We start from the raw sequence: 19438 nt of genomic DNA on the forward strand, positions 1-19438 counted from the left end.
TTATTACAATTTGTTAAAATGAAAATTACCTCCTCTTCAAAAATGATCTCCATTTTGCTCAATGCATTTTCAAAGTCCTCTTTCATTCTAAAGCTGAAAACACACAGAACTAATGTCCTTGCCCCAAATGAATGTGGTGTTAGGGATTTACAGGGTGCCCCGGATAATGATAAATATCCACATTCTAAACATCCAGTCTCAGTACTGAGGGCCATGTGTTAAATTAGTGATGCCTAAGTCTATCCCATTTAGAAACAAAACAACCAATACCTACTCGGGGTCAACAGTGAGGACTCTGCTGCTACTTTCCAGACAGAGGCCCAAATGCCACACTCAGATGGAGCCAGATGTAACTACTGACATTCAGAAGGGCCCTTTCAGAGGCCCTGGCAATCTAGATACGCACAGCATGCTTACCCTACCCACCACTACTCTATGAGGAAGAAAATCTGTTCTTCTAAGAGAGAGGACTGGAAAGTAGGGTGCTTTAGAGCAGCGGTCGCCAACCTTTTGGACCTCATGGACCACCAGTGGACCACCGATTGGTGACCACTGCTCTAGAGTATGCGTTAGTTATACCAAAAAGTTGCTGAGAGGGTACAAAAAGTTTCTGTACATCTCTCACTCATTTTCCTCACTGCTACCATCTTATTTTACTACTAGATGCCCCATGAACAAATTCGTGCACAGGTGGGGTCTGGCCAGCCCGCCCCAATGGGGGCCCATCGGGCCGGGCCAGTAGGGGGTAGGGGCCACGGGTGGTTGGCTGGCCGGTCCCACCCCCGATCAGGGTGTTGGGGCCGACTGGGTCCTGGATCAGGCTGGTTGGCTGCCGCAGTGCATGTCATAGCCACCGGTCGTTCTGGTCGTTCTGCCATTCCGGTCACTGGGCTTTTATATATATAGAGACTAGAGGCCTGGTACATGAAATTTGTGCACAAAGTGGGGGGATGTCTGACTGCCGGTTTAGGCCCAATCCCTAAACCAGCAGTCAGACATCCCTCTCACAATCCGGGACTACTGGTTCCTAACCACTTGCCTGCCTGCCTGCCTGACTGACCCTAACCACTTCTGCCTGCCAGCCTGATTGCCCCCTAACCGTTCCCTTGCTGGCCTGATTGACACCTAACTGCTCCCCTGCCAGCCTGCCCTCCCCTGCTGGCCCGATTACCCCCAACTGCCTTCCCCTGCCAGCCTGATCGCCCACAACTGCCCTCCCCTGCTGGCCATCTTGTGATGACATGAGGGCAGCCATCTTGTGGTGGCCATCTTGTGATGACGTCGCACAAGGGCGTGACGCCACCTAGACTTTTATTATATAGGATGGTACATCGGTCACACTGAGGAAGTAACTGGTACATTACTGTCTATTAAACTGCATATACTTTATTCAGATCCCACTAGTTTTCACCTAATGTCCTTTTTCTGTTCCAAGATCCCATCCATGTTAGCATGTTGCATTTAGTTCTCATGTCCCCTTAGGCTCCTCTGGTCTGAGACAGTTTCTCAGACTTTTTTCTTGCTTTTGATGACCTTAACAGTTTTGAGGAGTTCTGGTCAGAAATTTTGTAAGAAATTTGAGTTTGTCTGATTTTTTTAAAAAATTAGACTAGGATTATGAGTCATTGGAAGGAAGACCACAGAAGTGACATACCGTTTTCATATCATAACAAGGGTGCATGCTATCACCATGACTTATCCCTGTTGCTGCTAGTCTTGAGCACATAGCTTAGAGGTAGTATTTGCCAGATTTCTTCACTGAAGTTACTCTCCATCCTCCCTCTTTCCACACGCTAGGAAGCAAGTCACTGTGTGTAGCCCACTCTCCAGGGATGAGGGAAAGGAGGTTACGCGTCACTTTCTGGAGGAGGAAGGGAGTATCTACATAAATTATTTGGAATCCTTCTGCCTGGGAGATTTGTCTCTTCTCCCCCACTGATTTGTTTATCTATCTATTTATTTATTTATATCATTATGGATATTTATTTTATACTTTGAGTTATAGGCTCACTACAACATCCTGGGAAAGGCTTATTTGGACTATAATTTCATTTTTTTTCCCCTTTGCTAATCCTCATGGAGGATTTTTTTTCCCATTGATTTTTAGAGAGAGTGGAAGGGAGGGGGGAGAGACAGAGAGAGAAAGAGAAACATCGATGTGAAAGAGACACACCCGTTTGTTGCCTCCTGCACGCACCCTGACCAGTCCCCAGGGATTGGGCCTGGAAATGAGGTACGTGTCCTTGACCAGAATCGAGCCTGTGACCCTTCAGTCTGAGGACCGACACTCTAACCACTGAGTCAAAGCAGCTAAGGCTGGACTAGCACTGCTTAAACTTTAATGAGCATATGAGTTGAACTGGGGATCTTGTGAAAATGCAGATTATGAGTCAGCAGGTCTCGGTGGCCCAGGTTTCTGCATTTCTAACCAGCTCCAGGCCAACCTGATGCTGGTCTGGCATTACACTGAGCAACCAGGCTCTCTAGACTGTGCCTGACCTCCTCAGGGAATGAGCACTCACTCCATTCCACAGCAACCTATTCCACCTCGGAAGGGCCAGTCAGGAGAGTAGAAAAAAAAAAGTTTTCAACCCTCAAATCTATATCAAATACTAAAAAATAGTCACTTAAATACAAACTCTGAAGCAGACTTCTTGGTGTTATTTTTGTTGTTTGTTTTAAACTAAATTATCAATATTTTTAGGCTTCCACTCCCAGCCCAACCTCTAACATACACACAGATACCTTTACCTTCCCTCAATGAATTAAAAAATAACTAAACTCATTGTGATGAATGCAAGAGTATCTAAGATAGAGCTGAAATGCACAGACAGCTGGGAATTGTGTGTCTTTCTACTCATTCTGTGCTCTTTTTCAGGAGGGAGAAAGGGTAAAAACTAGAGCAACAACCAGGAAGGGCAAGCCAGGACAAAGGAAGGTTAACAAAGGAAATCACACATTTATCCAAAATAGAGAAAGTGAGCATCTTAAAGACACATTTTTAAAACAATATGATCTTCCTCCCTTCATGAGGCTGAGGAGGTCTTAGGAGGCATGGAGTGCAAGAGCCTCACCACTGCATAGAGATCGTAGCCTGAAGGGTACCGGTATTCATGTTCTTCAGAAATCCACCATCTCGTACATTTTACCTGGGGAGGCATGGTTTATAGTGCATCTCTAATTCACTATCAGGGCTTCCTTTGAAGAACATGCAGTCAAATTTCTAGCACCTTAATTCTAAATGCACACACACTCACACAATGAGTGTATGTTCAATCATAAATTACTGCCCTGTATTTCTGTTCTCTAAAAAAACATCTGAAAAATATAACCTGTTAATTAAATTTTCTCTCAAGTAGACTGATCAATGAGTACTGCTTTTCAGTATAAAAAGAACAGATTGTTAATTGGACTAGTAAATGTTTCACATGCTTGAAAAAAATCAATTATAAAACAGGAAACTGCAACTGTATTTTAGAAACATGTTAGATATAAAAATCACTATATACCCTGTAATCCAAGAAGAAAGGAAAGGCATAAAGTCTATTTGCTATAAACTGACTTAAACTTACAAGTAAAACCTGTCTTACCATTTACATGGAAAAAAATATTTTTAAAAGGCTTAAGTAGTGAATAATGGAAAAAATGTCAAACAGAACATTTAAAATGTTAATTATACTGCTCTCTTTGAAGATTAACAAAGGTGATGGATTTTTCTGGTATTTGTAAACTCTTCAGAGTCACAATTTAAAAAAAGAGAACGTTAAATCCATTTGATATAAAAATAACTCTGAACATCTTTAGTCCCCTTTTGGGAAATATGATTCTGAGGAACTTAATGAAAAATGTCCCCCTCACTAGCAATTGTACTTCACCAAGATTAAAAAGGCCTTCGAATAGGGGGATGGCCAAGATCCTTGTGGAAGTAGAGGATCACCTCTTCAATATAAACATGGGTCCCACATTACAGCATCTGACACCTGTGCATACCACTCTCCAGAGTGCCATCCTTTCAAGTACAGATCACATATCCCTTCATAACAAGAAAAGTAAGTGGAGGGTGAAACAGGAAGGCAAGAGTCTGCCTTGATTTGGCAAAAGAAGTGAATGAACATATGGAGATTTAGACTAGCGAGGAATCCCCAATAGCATGCTGCACTCAAGAGTGATCATGGAACTCACCTGCACATAGAGAAGGTCACAACCAACGAGGCTTTAGAACAATTTCAAAAGATCCCCTTCCTGCCCTAAATAACAGTCCGCCCCCACCCCCCACCTCTTCTGAAGACAGAAGATCTGGCCATTAGAGTCACTCGGTTTTATCTCATTTATTGCTCACAACTATCCCAGAACACTATTTGCATCTCCATTTTACAGAGGGAATGAAGGCTAAGAGATCTCAGCAGGCAGTGGAGCGGGCAATTGAGCCCACATAGTCTTACTCTAGAGCCTTTCTTCTCAAACACTATTATATTACAACAGAACTACTAATTGGGAAAAGCAACACAGATGACACACGAGAACAAAGATGAAATCTAATAATCTAAAAGCAGAGGATAGGCTATGAGACGATGGGTGGGTGGAGGGGGCCCAGGGAGTCAGAATGGTCAGCACTACTCTAGGAGCTGGACACATACGTAATTTTGTTGAATAAATGCATTATTATCTGAATGCCCATTGGAGCACAGAAATAAACAAGGAAAAGAAGAATAAGAAAAGCATTTATATGAGTAACTGTATGCCAACAAATTGGACAACCTAGAAGGAATGGATAAATTCCTGGAAACATGTCTAGACACCGATCAAGACTGATTCAGGAAGAAATAGAAAAATCAAACAGACCAATAATGAGTAAGAAGGCTGAGTAAGTAATCAAAGACCTCCCCAAAAGAAAAGCCCAGGGCAGTTGAATTCACTGGTAAATTTTATCAAACATTTAAGGGAGAATTACTGTCAATCCTTCTCAAACTTTCCCAAAAAGAATTGAAGAGCAGGGAACACTCTCCAACTCATTTTATGAGGCCAGTATTACCCAAAGCCAGATAAGAACCCTACAAGGAAAGAAAACTACAGGCTGATATCCCTGATGAGTATAGATGTAAAAGTATTCAACAAAATACTAGGAAAGCAAATTGAACAGAACATTAAAAAGATCATATACGATGATCAAGTGGAATTTACACCTGGGATGCAAGAATGGGTTAACAAATGTAAATTAATAAATGTAATATATTACATTAATAAAATGGAAGATAAAAATCATATGATCATCTCAACAGATGAGTAAGGGGGAGGGGAGGGGGGGGAAAAGGGGTGGAGGAGGAGAACAAAGAAAAAGAAGGAGAAGGGGGAGGAGAGGAAGGAGGAAGAGGCGGAAGAGAAAGAGGAGGAACAAGAGGAGAAGAATGATTCTTTTGAGATTCCCAGCCTGAGTGATGTATTCCCCTCCTATTTCCTTATTCCTATGCATAGCTCACTGCAGTCTGTAGAATTTGTTCATGGGTCAGGAATGGTTTCTTTCATGGTCACTGGTATTTAAAAGAACTGCATCACATCTTGTCTACACAGGATCATGGAGAAAATCCATAGAAACCCTGGAACAAAGGTTCTCAACCAGGGGTGATTCGGCCTCCCAGGGGATATGGGGAAACATTTTTGGATGTCACAGCTGAGAATGGGTACTAGCATCTGTTGGAGAGCTGCTACCAAACATATTACAATGCACAATACAGTCCCCATAACAAAGAATAACTAGGCCACTGCCATGGAAGGACAGAGTGGAGGGGCTAGAGATGTACAGTACAGAGAAATATAAGAATGTCACAAACAATAATACGGTTTAAAATAGAACGTTTTATTACTTATTTAAACTTTACTTTAGGCCCATGGGCTGATTTTCCTTCAGGCCTCTGGGTGGCTGCCAAATTATCTGGCTATACTCAACCACAGTGCTTTTAAACAGCCAACGAGTCCTCGGTCACTGAAATATGTGGGGTGCTCTAAATAAATCCAAGGGCTATGCAACACGTACACATACTATGGAACCTCAAAAATGCTTCCTCAATAAAACAAATAAAAACAAGGAAGTATTGCTTTTTTCCTATTAGTTTGGCATGTCCAAAAACACACAACAAATAGTGCTGTTTGCATGCGCTGGAGACCCACCAAACAAAGTGCATCACGTAACAGGACCACATACCATTAGATATTTTATAAGAATTCTGGGAAACAACAGGAGCCCGCTAGTGTGTCCACAGCATGATGTTTTGTTCTGCTGTGTTTTGAAAGTACACTCAGAATTATCTTCAGTCATAAAAAGTATCAAACAATTAGGCTAGGAGGGGGTGGAAAGAAGGTCTTCCAAGATGAAAAATGAACTTGGAAAAGTGCTAGATTAATCTATTTAGGAGGATCCTATATCTCCCTTTCAGTTTATGAACTTCAGATCCCCCCTCTGAATGCTAAAAGACTCCTTTGTCTGGGACAGGGTGACAGTGTTCCCTTCTTGATTCATCAGGTTTCTGATGGGGTCTGAGGGAGGGAGTGTAATTCAAAACAAAACAGGTGCAAGGAATAACAACCCAATAGGCAGGAACTCAACCCTTAAAAATCAGAACTAATCTCAGCTCTTATGATCTTTCATATAATCTTCAGGAAGGTAGAGAACACTGGGCAGAGGATCTTTTGTGGAGCATGTTCACATACAAAGTCAAAATTGCTGAAAATTGACTTATTTCTCTTTTATGCACACACTCACACATCAATAGGAATCCTCACAATTTTTACAGTATCATTTCAATGTTCCTTAATTTTTTGAAGACACAGCCTCCTTTAGCTCAAAGTCTTTCATTCACCACCTGTATCACTGGACTTCACATTTCGGATCACAAACCAGTATCAGGGGTGGTGGTGATGGCATTGGCAGCTGCAGCACCAAGTAGTAACAACAGCAACTAACACTCACTGAACACTTAATATATGCGGAGACGTTGCTGAGCACTACCCGTGTATTAATTCATTTCATCCTCACAACCAAGCTATCAGGTAGTTTTACCTTCCCATTGACAGAGGAAGAAGTGGAGGCACAGAAATCAACTGGACCAAAATACCACAGCTAGCAAATAGCAGAATTAGGATCTGAAGGAAACAACCTTAGCTCTTACTCACTACATAGAATGGCCTCTTTGAGCACATGCTCCCAGCTTTTACATACTTACTTAAGAAAGTATATACTACTCTATTAATATGCTACGCACATTATACAACAGATACAAAATAATAGTTAAGAGGATGAAAGGAAAGAAATAACATGCCAGCATTTTCTGCCCTGCGCATTACTGTCTTGCACTCCGCATTTGAAGGCCACAGGCCTGCAGAGTCCAAATGTCTTGGCCTGGCGTTTGTGGTCTCACATGTTGACCCTTGCCCGCTTTACCAATCACATATCCCATCTGTTCCTGACACACTCCTGGAACCAACAGACTGGTGTACACATTGTCCCCTGCAAACACTTCTGCGTGCCCCGCTTCCTGCCTCGGTTCACACCAAGTCCTTTGTCTCAACAGCAGAACACTAGTTAAAAGGTTTATCCCAAGACTCAATGTCCCCTGAAGACGCCTCTCGCTCTCCTCTCAGATGTGTGTTCTCAGCCACTTGCCTGGCACACAGCACAGCCAGGTATTTCTGTGTACTTGTTTATAATGTGGTGAGGTTGTTTTTCACTGCAGCTCACAGATCTCTTGAGGGCAGAGATTGTTACATATTAACTTTTCTCGGTATTCTCCATGGTACCTGCCTAGTATTATGCACTACTAATCACTCAGTAACTATCTACTAAGTAAAAGAATATACAGGTACAGACAGTTAAGGTAAAAGGAGAGGAGGTGATGTGATGAATACTTTCCTGAGCTCACGGGAACCACTGACGGACACACTATGCTTTTGTAGGGAAAGAACTTCACACAGTCCCTAGTAACCTCCACGTCTAACACGGGGACAATACTGAGCACACAAGTTTCCCAAGCAGTGACATCCTTCCTGGCCTTGTTTATCCACTATTGCTGACTCTGTTGGCACTTCTCCCTGGATAAATGCAGTATCAAATATACAGCCGTGTAACCAACTCAATTTCAGGAGAAAAGATGTTTACTCTTTATTTTAAAAAAAGTTTTCCTTTGTCTTTTGGTGGGATTTGCTCAAATGTTACTTTTTCAACAATTACTATTCTGACACATTATTTAATACTACCACCTGCCCCCTTCTCTTATGAAATTTGATTCCCCTTATCCTACTCTACTTGTTCTCTTTGCCCACAGCAGTTATTACCTTATAATAAGTGTAATTTACTTATTTATTATGCTTATTGTAATAAAGTAGCATAAATTTTACTATAATATCATTTACTACGGCCTGTCTCCCTGCCTCAGAATGTAAGCTCTGTGACAGCGGGGATGAGAGCCAGGGCCTGCCTCTTGTTCTCTGATGTATTCCAAGCACCTAAAACAGTACCTGGCATGTTGGTGCTCAATCAACATCTGTCAAATGAACAAATAAACAGACCATGTCAACTTCCATTTCACCCCACATTTCGAAGGCCCCAGAGAGTCATTCTTGCCTAAAAATTTTCTTTCCCTCACCCACAGAAATAGTATAGTATAGTGGTCGACTGCACAAACTTGAAAGCTTTGAATCCCAGCTCCACTTTTTACCATTTCTCTGCATAATGTTAGTCAAATCTCTACTTTTCTCATTCTCAGTTTTCCCATCAGTATAATGGGAATAATCCCAGAAGAGTCCCCATAGGCACTCAATACACACACACACACACTCACATTCAATAACTGGTGTCTTAAATATGTATATATGTGCGTATGTGTGTGTATATATAAATATATTTTTTTCACCATTACTTCCTCTACTTTAATTCTAAATAATACAAAACCTGGGGACATATAAACTGATAAATCTCTAAATCCCACGTACCCTGACTGATGCTGTGAGTTCGGAGAATCACAGCACAGCAGGAGGACCCTGGCCAGTGACAGTGACGGCGCACTGCAGCCATGCTCTGGCCCTCGCAGCTAAGAGCTGTCCTCCAGACCCGGCAAACGCTCCCTAAGAAACACAAACCAATAAAAGCCTTTCGATATTTATAAGGAAGGGATTAATTCATCTTCAAATGTAGCTTTTTAATTAAAAATGACTTTTCTAGGCTTATATCCAGAAAAAAAGAAATTGCCAAAAGGTAAGGTTTAACAGGGTTTAGTCTTTCTTTCTGTTCTTTTTAAAAGCCCAGTGCTTCCCAATTCTTTTCATGTCAAAGCACACGTACAAAATAATCTTTCTTTGGCACTCTGGGGTAAACAGATGCTGCTACTCCCAGCTGCAGGTAACTGCCTGAAGTCCCCAGCCCCCTAAGCCCTGGGAGCCGAAGGAATCAATAAATACTTTGTGCATTCACAGCCGCAGCATTGAAGAAGCTCTGCTTTGGCCCTTTTTGGCCTGGGGTCTTCCTAGCAATCGGATTTTTCTTCTTTCACACGAACACAAGTCCTCAGAATTAAAGAGTGAGTCCAGCCACTAGTCACAAGAGCGAGCATTTTCTTTATGACTCACCTCAGAGAAAGAGCACGCTGACTATTTATAATTTCCAGCATCAGCATAATTCCAGGCTTTTGTTTTTTATTTTCCATCCTGAACTTATATTTTCTGTGTATAAAAGAAACAACAATGGAGATAGGCCAACCTAAGTCACCAAATGGGATCTGTCAAGTTATGTTCCACATCTAGACACCTTGAATATTCTACTTTATGTTTCACAATTTGGTACTTTTAAGAAATATGAAAAAGATATTGAAAATCTTTAAGCACAAGGTGCTCTCTTAAATGGTCATATTTTTAAAAGATGGAATTGATTATTCTTTTAAATTATACTTATAATCGTAAGTTCCGTTGCAACAATATTGGTTAAAAAAATTTTTTTTCGCCGAAACCGGTTTGGCTCAGTGGATAGAGCGTCGGCCTGCGGATTGAAAGGTCCCAGGTTCGATTCCGGTCAAGGGCATGTACCTGGGTTGCGGGCACATCCCCAGTGGGGAGTGTGCAGGAGACAGCTGATCGATGTTTCTCTTTCGTCGATGTTTCTAACTCTCTATCTCTCTCCCTTCCTCTCTGTAAAAAATCAATAAAATATATTTAAAAAAAATTTTTTTTTCTAAAAACATTCCTTTCCTTATTTAAAAAACTGCAATAGAATTCCTTCTTAAGGCTACCTCTAGCACTGATTTTCTATTTGCTTTCGCTGCTGCTTCTCTCCATAGCAGAGAGTGAAAGATGGCTGGTCTTATCCCTCCCTGTTTCTTGACCAGTGACTCCTTCAGATGACTAGCTGGCTGAATCGGCCTACCTTCCTTTCCTGGCTTTCTCCTTTCTTTTCCACAATGGCAATGCCAACATCTGCCTCTGTTTGTGTCCTCATGCTGTCCCTCCCAGCCCATTACCCCTGCTCCCACCCCCAAAGAGACCCTAACTCTAGCCCTACTACAGAGTGTAACTGGTGTTACAGACTAATGTGGAAATCACTTTCGTTTCAGTCTGATGTCCTTTTATGCCTGATGTCCTGTGTGGTGGCTTTAGATTTTGTCTCATCTTCATTTCTGTTACTCATATGCTCCCTGGTCCCTGAAGGTTTAGTTGGCTCATTTGGTTTCTAACCCACTACTCCCCACATTGGCAGGTGAGAGCCATGGTTAGAACAGGGCAAACATATTATAGTGTCTACTGAATTGAATTCAATCTTGACTACTTTTTCACAGTTACATCAGCTCCCAGACCTAGAATCTACAATTCCTGCAGGTGCCCATGTTTCAGAGGTTTTGTCATAACCCTTAAAGATGATAGAAGGTATAGCAACTGTGAACTTGGCTATAACCTAGCTCCCAAGGCAGGATTCCATATTTCTAAGTTAGGAGTATTAAATGGGAGACTTCAGAGAAGTGATGAGAAAGAGAAGAGCAGAGGGAAGGAAGGTGCAGTAAGTGCTTTTTAATAAATTTTTAAAATTTAATGATTTTTTAGAGAGAAGAAGGGAGAAAGAGAAACATTGATTTAAAAGATATTTTTATTGATTTCCGAGAGGAAGGGAGAAGGAGAGAGACAGAAACATCAATGATGAGAGAAAAATCATTGATAGTTTGTCTCCTGCATGCCCCAACTGGGGATGAAGCTGGCAAACCGGGCTTGTGCCCTGACCGGGAATCAAATGTGACCTCCAGGTTCATAGGTCTATGCTCAACTACTGAGCCACACCAGCCAGGCAAAGACACTGATTTGTTGTTCCACTTATTTATGCATTCATTGGTTGCTTCTTGTATGTGCTCTGACTGGGCATCAAACCGAAAACCTTAGGGTGTCAGGACAATGCTCTAAACAACTGAGCTACCCAGCAAGAGCACAGTAAGTGCTTTTAAAAGCCTTTTACCAGTTGTAGCTGCTGGGGGTTTCACTGACTTCCTCTGTCCCTCCGTATAATACCAATGGACTTTGTTTCCAATGTTGTAGCATCATATCAAATTAGATTTAAGGAGACCAATGGAGTGACAAGGAATTGAAAACAGAGTGAAAACGGATTCTTGGTTTGGTTTCCCTAAGCATCAAAAGTTGGATTCACATGACTATCAGAGAGGCTGCACGTTTTAAAGAGAAAAAGAATTCCAGAGTCTAACATGTTATCTCTTCCCTGGTCTACTTCTGCGACTTGACACAAGTCAGTCTCTCAGGCTGATCGCAGTTTTCTCGTCAGAGCCCGGGCTGGGGGGCTGGGGGAGGCGTGTGTGTGTGTGTGTGTGTGTGTGTGTGTGTGTCTGGCAGGAATAGCACCTACCTTGCTGGTTGCTGAGAGCTTTAACGAAATCACATATGCAATGCACGTGGAACGCAGGAGGTGCTCAAAAGCTTCCTTTTACTTCTCTTATGGCAAACTTTCCAAATGCGTGGGCCTGGGCTGTCTGAAGTGCATCCCTGGCTAATATTTCATGTCAACCCAAGTATGCAGCTCTGCTGCTCAGCTCCACAGCCAGGAAAGTGGGACCTTTTCCACTCAGAATTCTAAAAGTGCAGAAATCAGGCTCCAAATTTGGGGAGAATAAAAGAATTTTAGAAAAGTGTTCAACAGATTCTGCTGGTAGAAACTGAGAACGCTTAATACCAGCAAAGGGATGTGAAGAACTGTGGTGATTAGTTGCATTAACTAAAGAAAAAAAGAACACCTTTGCCTAGAATGTTCAGATAAAATGCAAAAGTGGCTTTTCTGCTTTTCAGTAGCTAAATAGCCTCAACTGCCCACTGTACCTAACCCATATACAAGAACTTAGAGAAAGAGCAGGGACTACCTTTTTGTGTTTATACCATTAGAAAAAGAACCAAAATAGACAGGAAATGAAAAAAACCCTCAAAATTCAAACTTTTACTTCAAATGACATATATTTCCTTATGAAACACCAAAAGGCGAGTTAAGCACCCAAGAATCAGAATGAATCTTTCCTTGTGGTTGCTGGCCAAACTCTTCCTCAACATAAAAGAACGTTTTTGGACTCCAGTGTGATTTCTCGGGACTGATAAGTCACCTAGTAATAATCTTAAGGCCCCAACATGCAGAATTTTGGCAACAAAAACAGACAGTTAATTCTATTTAAAAGACAGGGTAGCCCTGCCAGTGTTGTTCCCAAATGAGGTAATGTCCATGGCTCTTATCTAGCCTTTATTGAGATTTAATGTCATTTACCACTGGCTCTTGCGAACCTGCTGCATAATCTCACCTTCTCTGATGTGCGTTACTTCCAGTCCATTTCAACCTTGCAATTAGGAACCTCTGGTTTTTAAAATGATTAAGAAATGAATCTCATGTGTTTTTATTTTTTTTGCATGTCCTATAATTTGAATCTTTCTTCCATAGCCCCCAGAACATTCAGAGATCGGCATATTTCTCGTTTTTAAGGTATACTATAAAAATACTTCTGAGGTTTGATATATTTATGTAAACATTTATCAAAGAAGTGAAAATGTATAATTCAAGAAAATGTTCTGTAAAAGAATTTGTTTTCTGATTACTAAATGATTTCCTGCTTTTGCAAAAACAACAATTTTATATTTACTTAGCTGGCTCTGAAAGTCCCATGGAGATTATCATTCCTTTCAATTCCTAACATCACTTTTCCAGGTGCAGGCCTTTTACTGATTCCAAAGGTGGCTTTATGTGGAGAAGGAATCCATAAGCTATAGAAAGGAAAGAGGAAAAGAGGCCCCCCCCCCCATCTTTACCCCATAATCTTTCCCCATAAAGAACAACAGGGTGAAACAGAACTATTACAACACAGATGAGAAACCCGAATGGACATGACAAAAAGATTTTCACATGCTTTTGATTTCCTTTCTTCAACCAGAGTATAAACCAATCTTGGTAAAGACAGGAATCTGTTTGACAAACATGAGCACAATACCCAACACCCAACACCCATACTGTTGTTTTTTTTCCAACAAGCCCTGCATGTCTCCAGCGCTCAGGAACAAGAGCAAGAGCCACAACCACCCAGAATCAGAGGGCTTTTACCTTCCGATACTGTTTCATATTTTATGTGGCAGAAAAAGTAAATTTGAGGATGTCAAATGCAGCCCAGAGACAGAGAAAATGACCATGTATTGGTGCTGGGCAGACTGGTGATGTGTGTGGGAAACTCGGCCAGGAGGCCCATTTGAGTAACTGGTGAAAGAGCCAAAGAAGCAATTTCAACCCCACCTCTTCTGACAAAGTTCAGCCAAGAGTGGATCTTCAATAAAGAAAATCTGATGGCTAATTCCCCTTAACAATACGAGCCTTCCTTGAAACTCAGCTGCACAATCGCGGGATCTCTGAGAAGCCTGTTCTGCATTACTCATTATTGCCAGCCCCTTCCTTCCCTTCAAAGAAGCTGCAATCTGATAGCATCAAGAGATCTAACTTGTATGGGCCTCAGAGTCCCATCTTTAAAGCCAAGATAATAACTTCTGCTCCTCTCTTCCTCACAAGGATATAGTGAAAACCAAGAAAGATGAGTGCTTAAGAGTTTATACTGAAGAAAGCACCAAAGTCTACAATGTACGTAACATAGACCAGAGAATCTGATCTGGGAGCCTCGGGGGTCATACATTCTTCTCAGGAGGTCTGCAAGATTAAACATTTTCCAAAATGATACTAAGACATTGCTTTCCTCTTTTATTCTCATTCTTTCACAAGTGTATAGTGGAGTTTGCCAGAGGCTATAGGTATGTGACGATGACATCACTCTAATGACTAATGGAATGTGTACTTGTAAGATCTTGTGTTTTAAGATTTTCTGTTTTAGTTTCTAATTAAATATTGATAGACAAAAGCTCTTTGGTATCCTCAATAACTTTTAAGAGGTTAAAGAAGTCCTGAGAGCAGTTTGAGATCTGCCAACCTAGAACTTCAGTCTCACCCAAACTTGCAGTTCTCAGATGGGCTGACTTCTCACCCACCCTGAGCCTTTCTACAAGTTGTTCTGTCTGCATGGGAGACTCTTTTCCCCCTTCACTTGACTAACTTCTGTTCTGTGCTTACTAGTAGATGCCACTTTCTCGGGGAAGCCTTCCCTGACTTCCCCAAGACCAGTCAAGTGGCCCGGCTATGTGCTCCCCTCGTATTTAGCACAGGACGTTATGGTTGCCCATTTCTTGGTCTTCTCTTGGCCTTGACTCCTTTAATGCAGGAACTGTTTTGACTGTGACATAGTAGTCTGCAAGAGGCATTCAGTGTATACTGTTGAAATATATCAAACAACTAAGGAAGGAAGGCAAGAAGATAGGTTTTTCTTGCATTCTCACCTAGAATCAGTTACTAAAAATACTAGTTTTCATTATAGTACAGGCTCATTAAAACTATGATAATAACAATAATAACTATCTATATCTCTATTTCTTATTATGTACCAGGTACTATGCTAAGAATTCTAATCACTTTATATATATATTAATTCATTTAGTCTTCACCAAATCCCTATGAGGTATACACTACTATTATCCTCATCTCAAAAACAAAGACACAGATGTGCGGATAGTGCACATCTAGATTTGAGATTTATACCCAGACAGCCTGGCTCCAGAATCCCATGTCACTGACCTCACATGTCAGCAGTGTAGACCTCTGGCTTATAAGATACACTGGAATCTCAAGGCCATCTCTCAACTCTGCTCACAAATCAGAAACATGACCTAATATTTAAATCCCACTCCCAGCCATGGTGAGTGACCACAGCAGACACGTGAACATCAGATCTCCTCACCAATACCACCTGACCCCAAGTTTATAGTTAGGGTTTAAGAAGAAGTTTCAATAAGAAGTCTATTAATTAAAAATAGAAGTCTCCTTTGTAGCATGGAGAAAATAGGAAAGCAGGGTCTAATATTTCCATGTACAACTCTCTCCTTGCACTTCTTGGGTTAATCTCTCTTTCAAAGAATGCTCACAATTTCACCCTGAACAAGGAGCAGCTTAGAATGTTCCGCAGGCATACTTGATGGAAAAGACACAATTTTATCTGGTTCAGAGAGGTAAGTGCAAATGGGAAAGCATACTGTAGAAAACAGGATTTAATGCAACAGATGACCTGGCAGAATTACAGTGTGAAACTGTATTCATGATTGTAATAATAATAAAAAAAAAATACACCTAGGAAATCCTTGTTCTTTCAGCAATAGAAAAAATTCTATGGATAAAGTTAAAAGTTTGTGCAATAAATCTTCACCTGCTAACACTGTATGAGAAACCAAAGTTCATCCTGCGGTGTTTGACAGAAGTCACACAAAGCAAATTTACTTACCTGGAGAAGCGTCCCATGAATATGGTTTTGCCGGAAACACTGGTCAGTGCAATTGGGGAGTTTGGCCAACAGAGTTCGGATGGTAGTGGGGATTTCGTCTCTCATAACAAATGGAACCAAGGCACGAGCTGCCATTTCACGAGAGCGGTAGACAGGTGAGTTACCGCATCTGGAAAGAAATAAAAACACAAGACCATTCAATACTCACTTTCACATCCATGCCTTTGTATGTGCTGACCTCCCTAGCTCTGGCTGGGATAGTGAAGGTGAGGGGGTAATGGAATTGCTCTTTATTCCAAAAGATAGTGGGTTTTATACTTCTGTTATTCCAAATGATTGTGTGTGTGTGTGTGTGTGTTAGTTCTATAGGCAACTTTGCTTTTCTTATAAATATCATTAACATCTATGATTCTATCACGGGGATAAATGCAGATAGGCGTTGGGAACAAGACAATAGGCAAAAATGGCTTACTCCTCAGCAAGCAAACAAAAGCACCATAAGTGCCATGAGAATGACACTGTTGTCTTTGAGGAGCCTACACTCTGGTTGGCAAGATAAGAAGTACATTTGAAAAGACGATCAAAAGCACAAGACAGTATGGAAAAAATGATAAGCAAGTAATCTTGACATTATGGCTACAAGAGGATAAAATTGTGGGTTGTGGTTCTGAGAAAAATGTAACTTAGAAAACCTAGCATAATTTAAGCACACTAAAAGAAACCAGGCAATTGTTCCACCAGGTACAGTGGAAAGCAAGGGTAGATGCTCAAGGTATAGGTAGATGTGTCTGATTCAAGCAGAGACTCTTAAATGAGAAGTGGGTCACTTCAGACTAGGGAGTGCCAAATGGCAGACTATATGATCTGAACTTGCCAGGAGAACAAAAGTGGATCCTCAAGTCACCAAATCCTTGCCTCTGGGCTAACTCACACCCAAAGAGCTTGAATAGAAACCACCAGCTCCTAAATAAGTAAAAGTCATGGACAAGTGGTATTTTGAGAGTCTACAAAAGTCACTGGAAAGGCAGGCCATCATCTAAGGGCCTCTTGACTTTGTAAACACTCAGAACCTGAGAGTCCACAACCATTTTGCTGAAACTATGCACTCGAGAGCCTCCCAGACACAATATTATTTGAGAGGAAAGCCCAATATAAGTCCTAGCCTAGAGAAGTTCTTGACTAGAATGCTCAAGACTTCATGATCGTTCATCCAATTAAAAAAATAACTCAACTTAGAATCAAGAAATGTCTCAAATACCAAGACAAGGATGGCAGAGGAGAGCAGGACAAAGAGATGGGCTCTTGTTTGGTTTGTTTGTTTTTGTTTTTTTCAAAGTTGATCTGTATTCCAAGAAGGAATTGCCGGTAAAATCAGAGCCATTAGGCCCAGGTGGCCGTTTAGTCTTAGCATGTAGAGGAACAAAGGCCTATGACTGAAATGCTTCTAACACCTATCACCGACATTTATCTCAATAAGACAATAAAAGTACAGTTACAATTTCTATATAAATCGACTGATCTAAGCAGAATTTCATCATGGGAAGTAGGGTAGGAGGAGGAGGTAGGGAAAGGAGAGAAAGAGATGTCAGGTAAGTCAAAACACTGCCATCTCTCCCTCCTAAAAGTGTAGGTCCGTGAGATAGGTCAATCAGCCCACACTTTCAGGTGGAAGAGCTCCCCTTACATCATATTACGGGAAGACAGTGAAGGCTAAGGTTACAGTAGGTAGCGAGAGATTTCCCAATGGTCTTGACTAGGTTCTGCCAACCCTAAAATGATTAAATGTTTAATCTGTAATTGGCAAATGCAGTAAAATGTTTGCTTTGGCCCAAGGGAGGCTAGGAGGGTGAGTAAGAAAACTTCATTTGACAGAGAAAAGAAAATACTCTGAAAATGCTTTGAGATTTAATTAGCAAATGACCTCACTCAGCACAGTCATCTGTCCTAAGCTTTCTCTTCTGCCCGTCCCCCCACTCCTTCAATACACACATTTTGCGCTGTAGTGTGTTTTATGTTAACGAAAGGACTCTTGTGTATAAATGTTTCTTTTTAAATACAAATAAGTCTGACATGGTTACAGATGTTTAGTTTCTAATTAGTAGTAACTGTACACTAAAGAATGCCCCTCCTTTTACTCCTGACCTTTTACAAATGATGATTTCCCAAAGGAATCTGGCATCCATACAGAAGAAAGAATGGAAAGTGGGAAAAGAGCCAACATTTTCTGCTTTCGGATACCCTGTACTAGGGTACTTTCCAAATGCACACAATCAGGTTAAAGAGCAAAACAAAACCTCCCCACAAAAAAGTAATGCAATTACAGAAAAAGAGAAGAAGCCTATTTTAAAAGTAGTATTTAATTAAGTAACATTCATTATAAAGCAATGATTAAACGTAACTTCAAACTCCTCTCTATTGCAAATTGTTTAAATGGAAGGGTAGATCATAACACACACACACACACACACACACACACACACACGGCAAAAAAACCATTTCCAGGTTACTGTTTTGTCAGCTATTAGAAGCAGGGAGAGGGGTCTGATGGGATTTAGCGTTTCTCCAGATATATGTGGCCCAGAGTGTGAGGGGATAAACACTGTCTTTTTAACCCAAGTGAAATATAGCTGAAGCTAAACTCTATTTTTCTCCTGGGCAGAGTCTTCCAGTTTGATTCAGGAAATGTGCCAAAACTAAGCAGAGGTGCTCTTCAAGAACATAGAAGCCAGTGGCTCCAAGGACAGAAAATGAGAGCTAAAATGGATTGAGCCTGCTGTGAGCACTGAGTTTTGTGACTCGGAGAAGTCATAGCAATTTCTCTGGGTCTCAGATGAGCTGAGAGCGGTGGCAATAATCTGTAACCAGTGCTCAGATGTGATCACTACGAGAACATCCCAAGAAGAAAGGTGTTTTGGAAATAGAAAGTTTTTGTAGTGTGCTGTGCCTCTGTCCAGTACAGGATCAGCAGAGCCAGAAACTGCAGGCCTCGAAAGTGGCCCCAACAGGAGAACTGAGACTGTGGTATGAATGCCGCACCATTTCAAAAAAAATTATTAGTCAATTACAGTTAACATACAATAGTATATTCGTTTCAGATAGACAACATAGTGAATAGACATTTGTATACCTGATGAAGTGAAAATCCTGATGGGTCTAAGAGAAGACAGCAAATTCATGACTCAAAGGCAAGGATGTTTTTTGTTTTTTTCTCCAATGAAAGTGAGGAGGAGGAATCTCAAGCCCTTCTGAAAAGAAGTGGAAGAGCTTCTATTTCTCCCAGTCTCAATTTCTTCCAGAAAATAAAGAAAAAATTGCCTGGCAGTTGTTGAGCATCGACCTATGAACCTGGAGGTCACGGTTTGATTCCCGGTCAGGGCACATGCCCGGGTTGCGGGCTCAATCCCCAGTGTGGGGCATGCAGGAGGCAGCTGATCAATTATTCTCTCTCATTATTGATGTATCTATCTCTCTCTCCTTTCTCCCTTCCTCTCTGAAATCAATAAAAATATATTTTAAAAAAATAAAGAAAGTGGACTTGGAATCTTGAAGGCCCTTTCTACTTTTAC

General features: G+C 41.2%; 1 protein-coding gene across 5 annotated transcripts in view; it reads right to left on the reverse strand.

The window, feature by feature from the left end:
• The window catches only part of THADA (THADA armadillo repeat containing), a 293514-nt gene that overhangs the window by 117907 nt on the left and 156169 nt on the right, over positions 1-19438 (reverse strand). For all 5 annotated transcript variants that reach the window (XM_070429113.1, XM_070429112.1, XM_070429111.1 and 2 more), the window contains one exon: positions 15873-16041. In XM_070429113.1, the coding sequence (XP_070285214.1) occupies positions 15873-16041 (169 nt within the window). The remainder of the gene's footprint in view (positions 1-15872; positions 16042-19438) is intronic.

The sequence above is a fragment of the Myotis yumanensis genome, unplaced genomic scaffold, assembly GCF_028538775.1.
Source record: "Myotis yumanensis isolate MYYU_CA2020_CCGP unplaced genomic scaffold, mMyoYum1.0.hap1 SCAF_11, whole genome shotgun sequence".
Taxonomy (NCBI): domain Eukaryota; kingdom Metazoa; phylum Chordata; class Mammalia; order Chiroptera; family Vespertilionidae; genus Myotis; species Myotis yumanensis.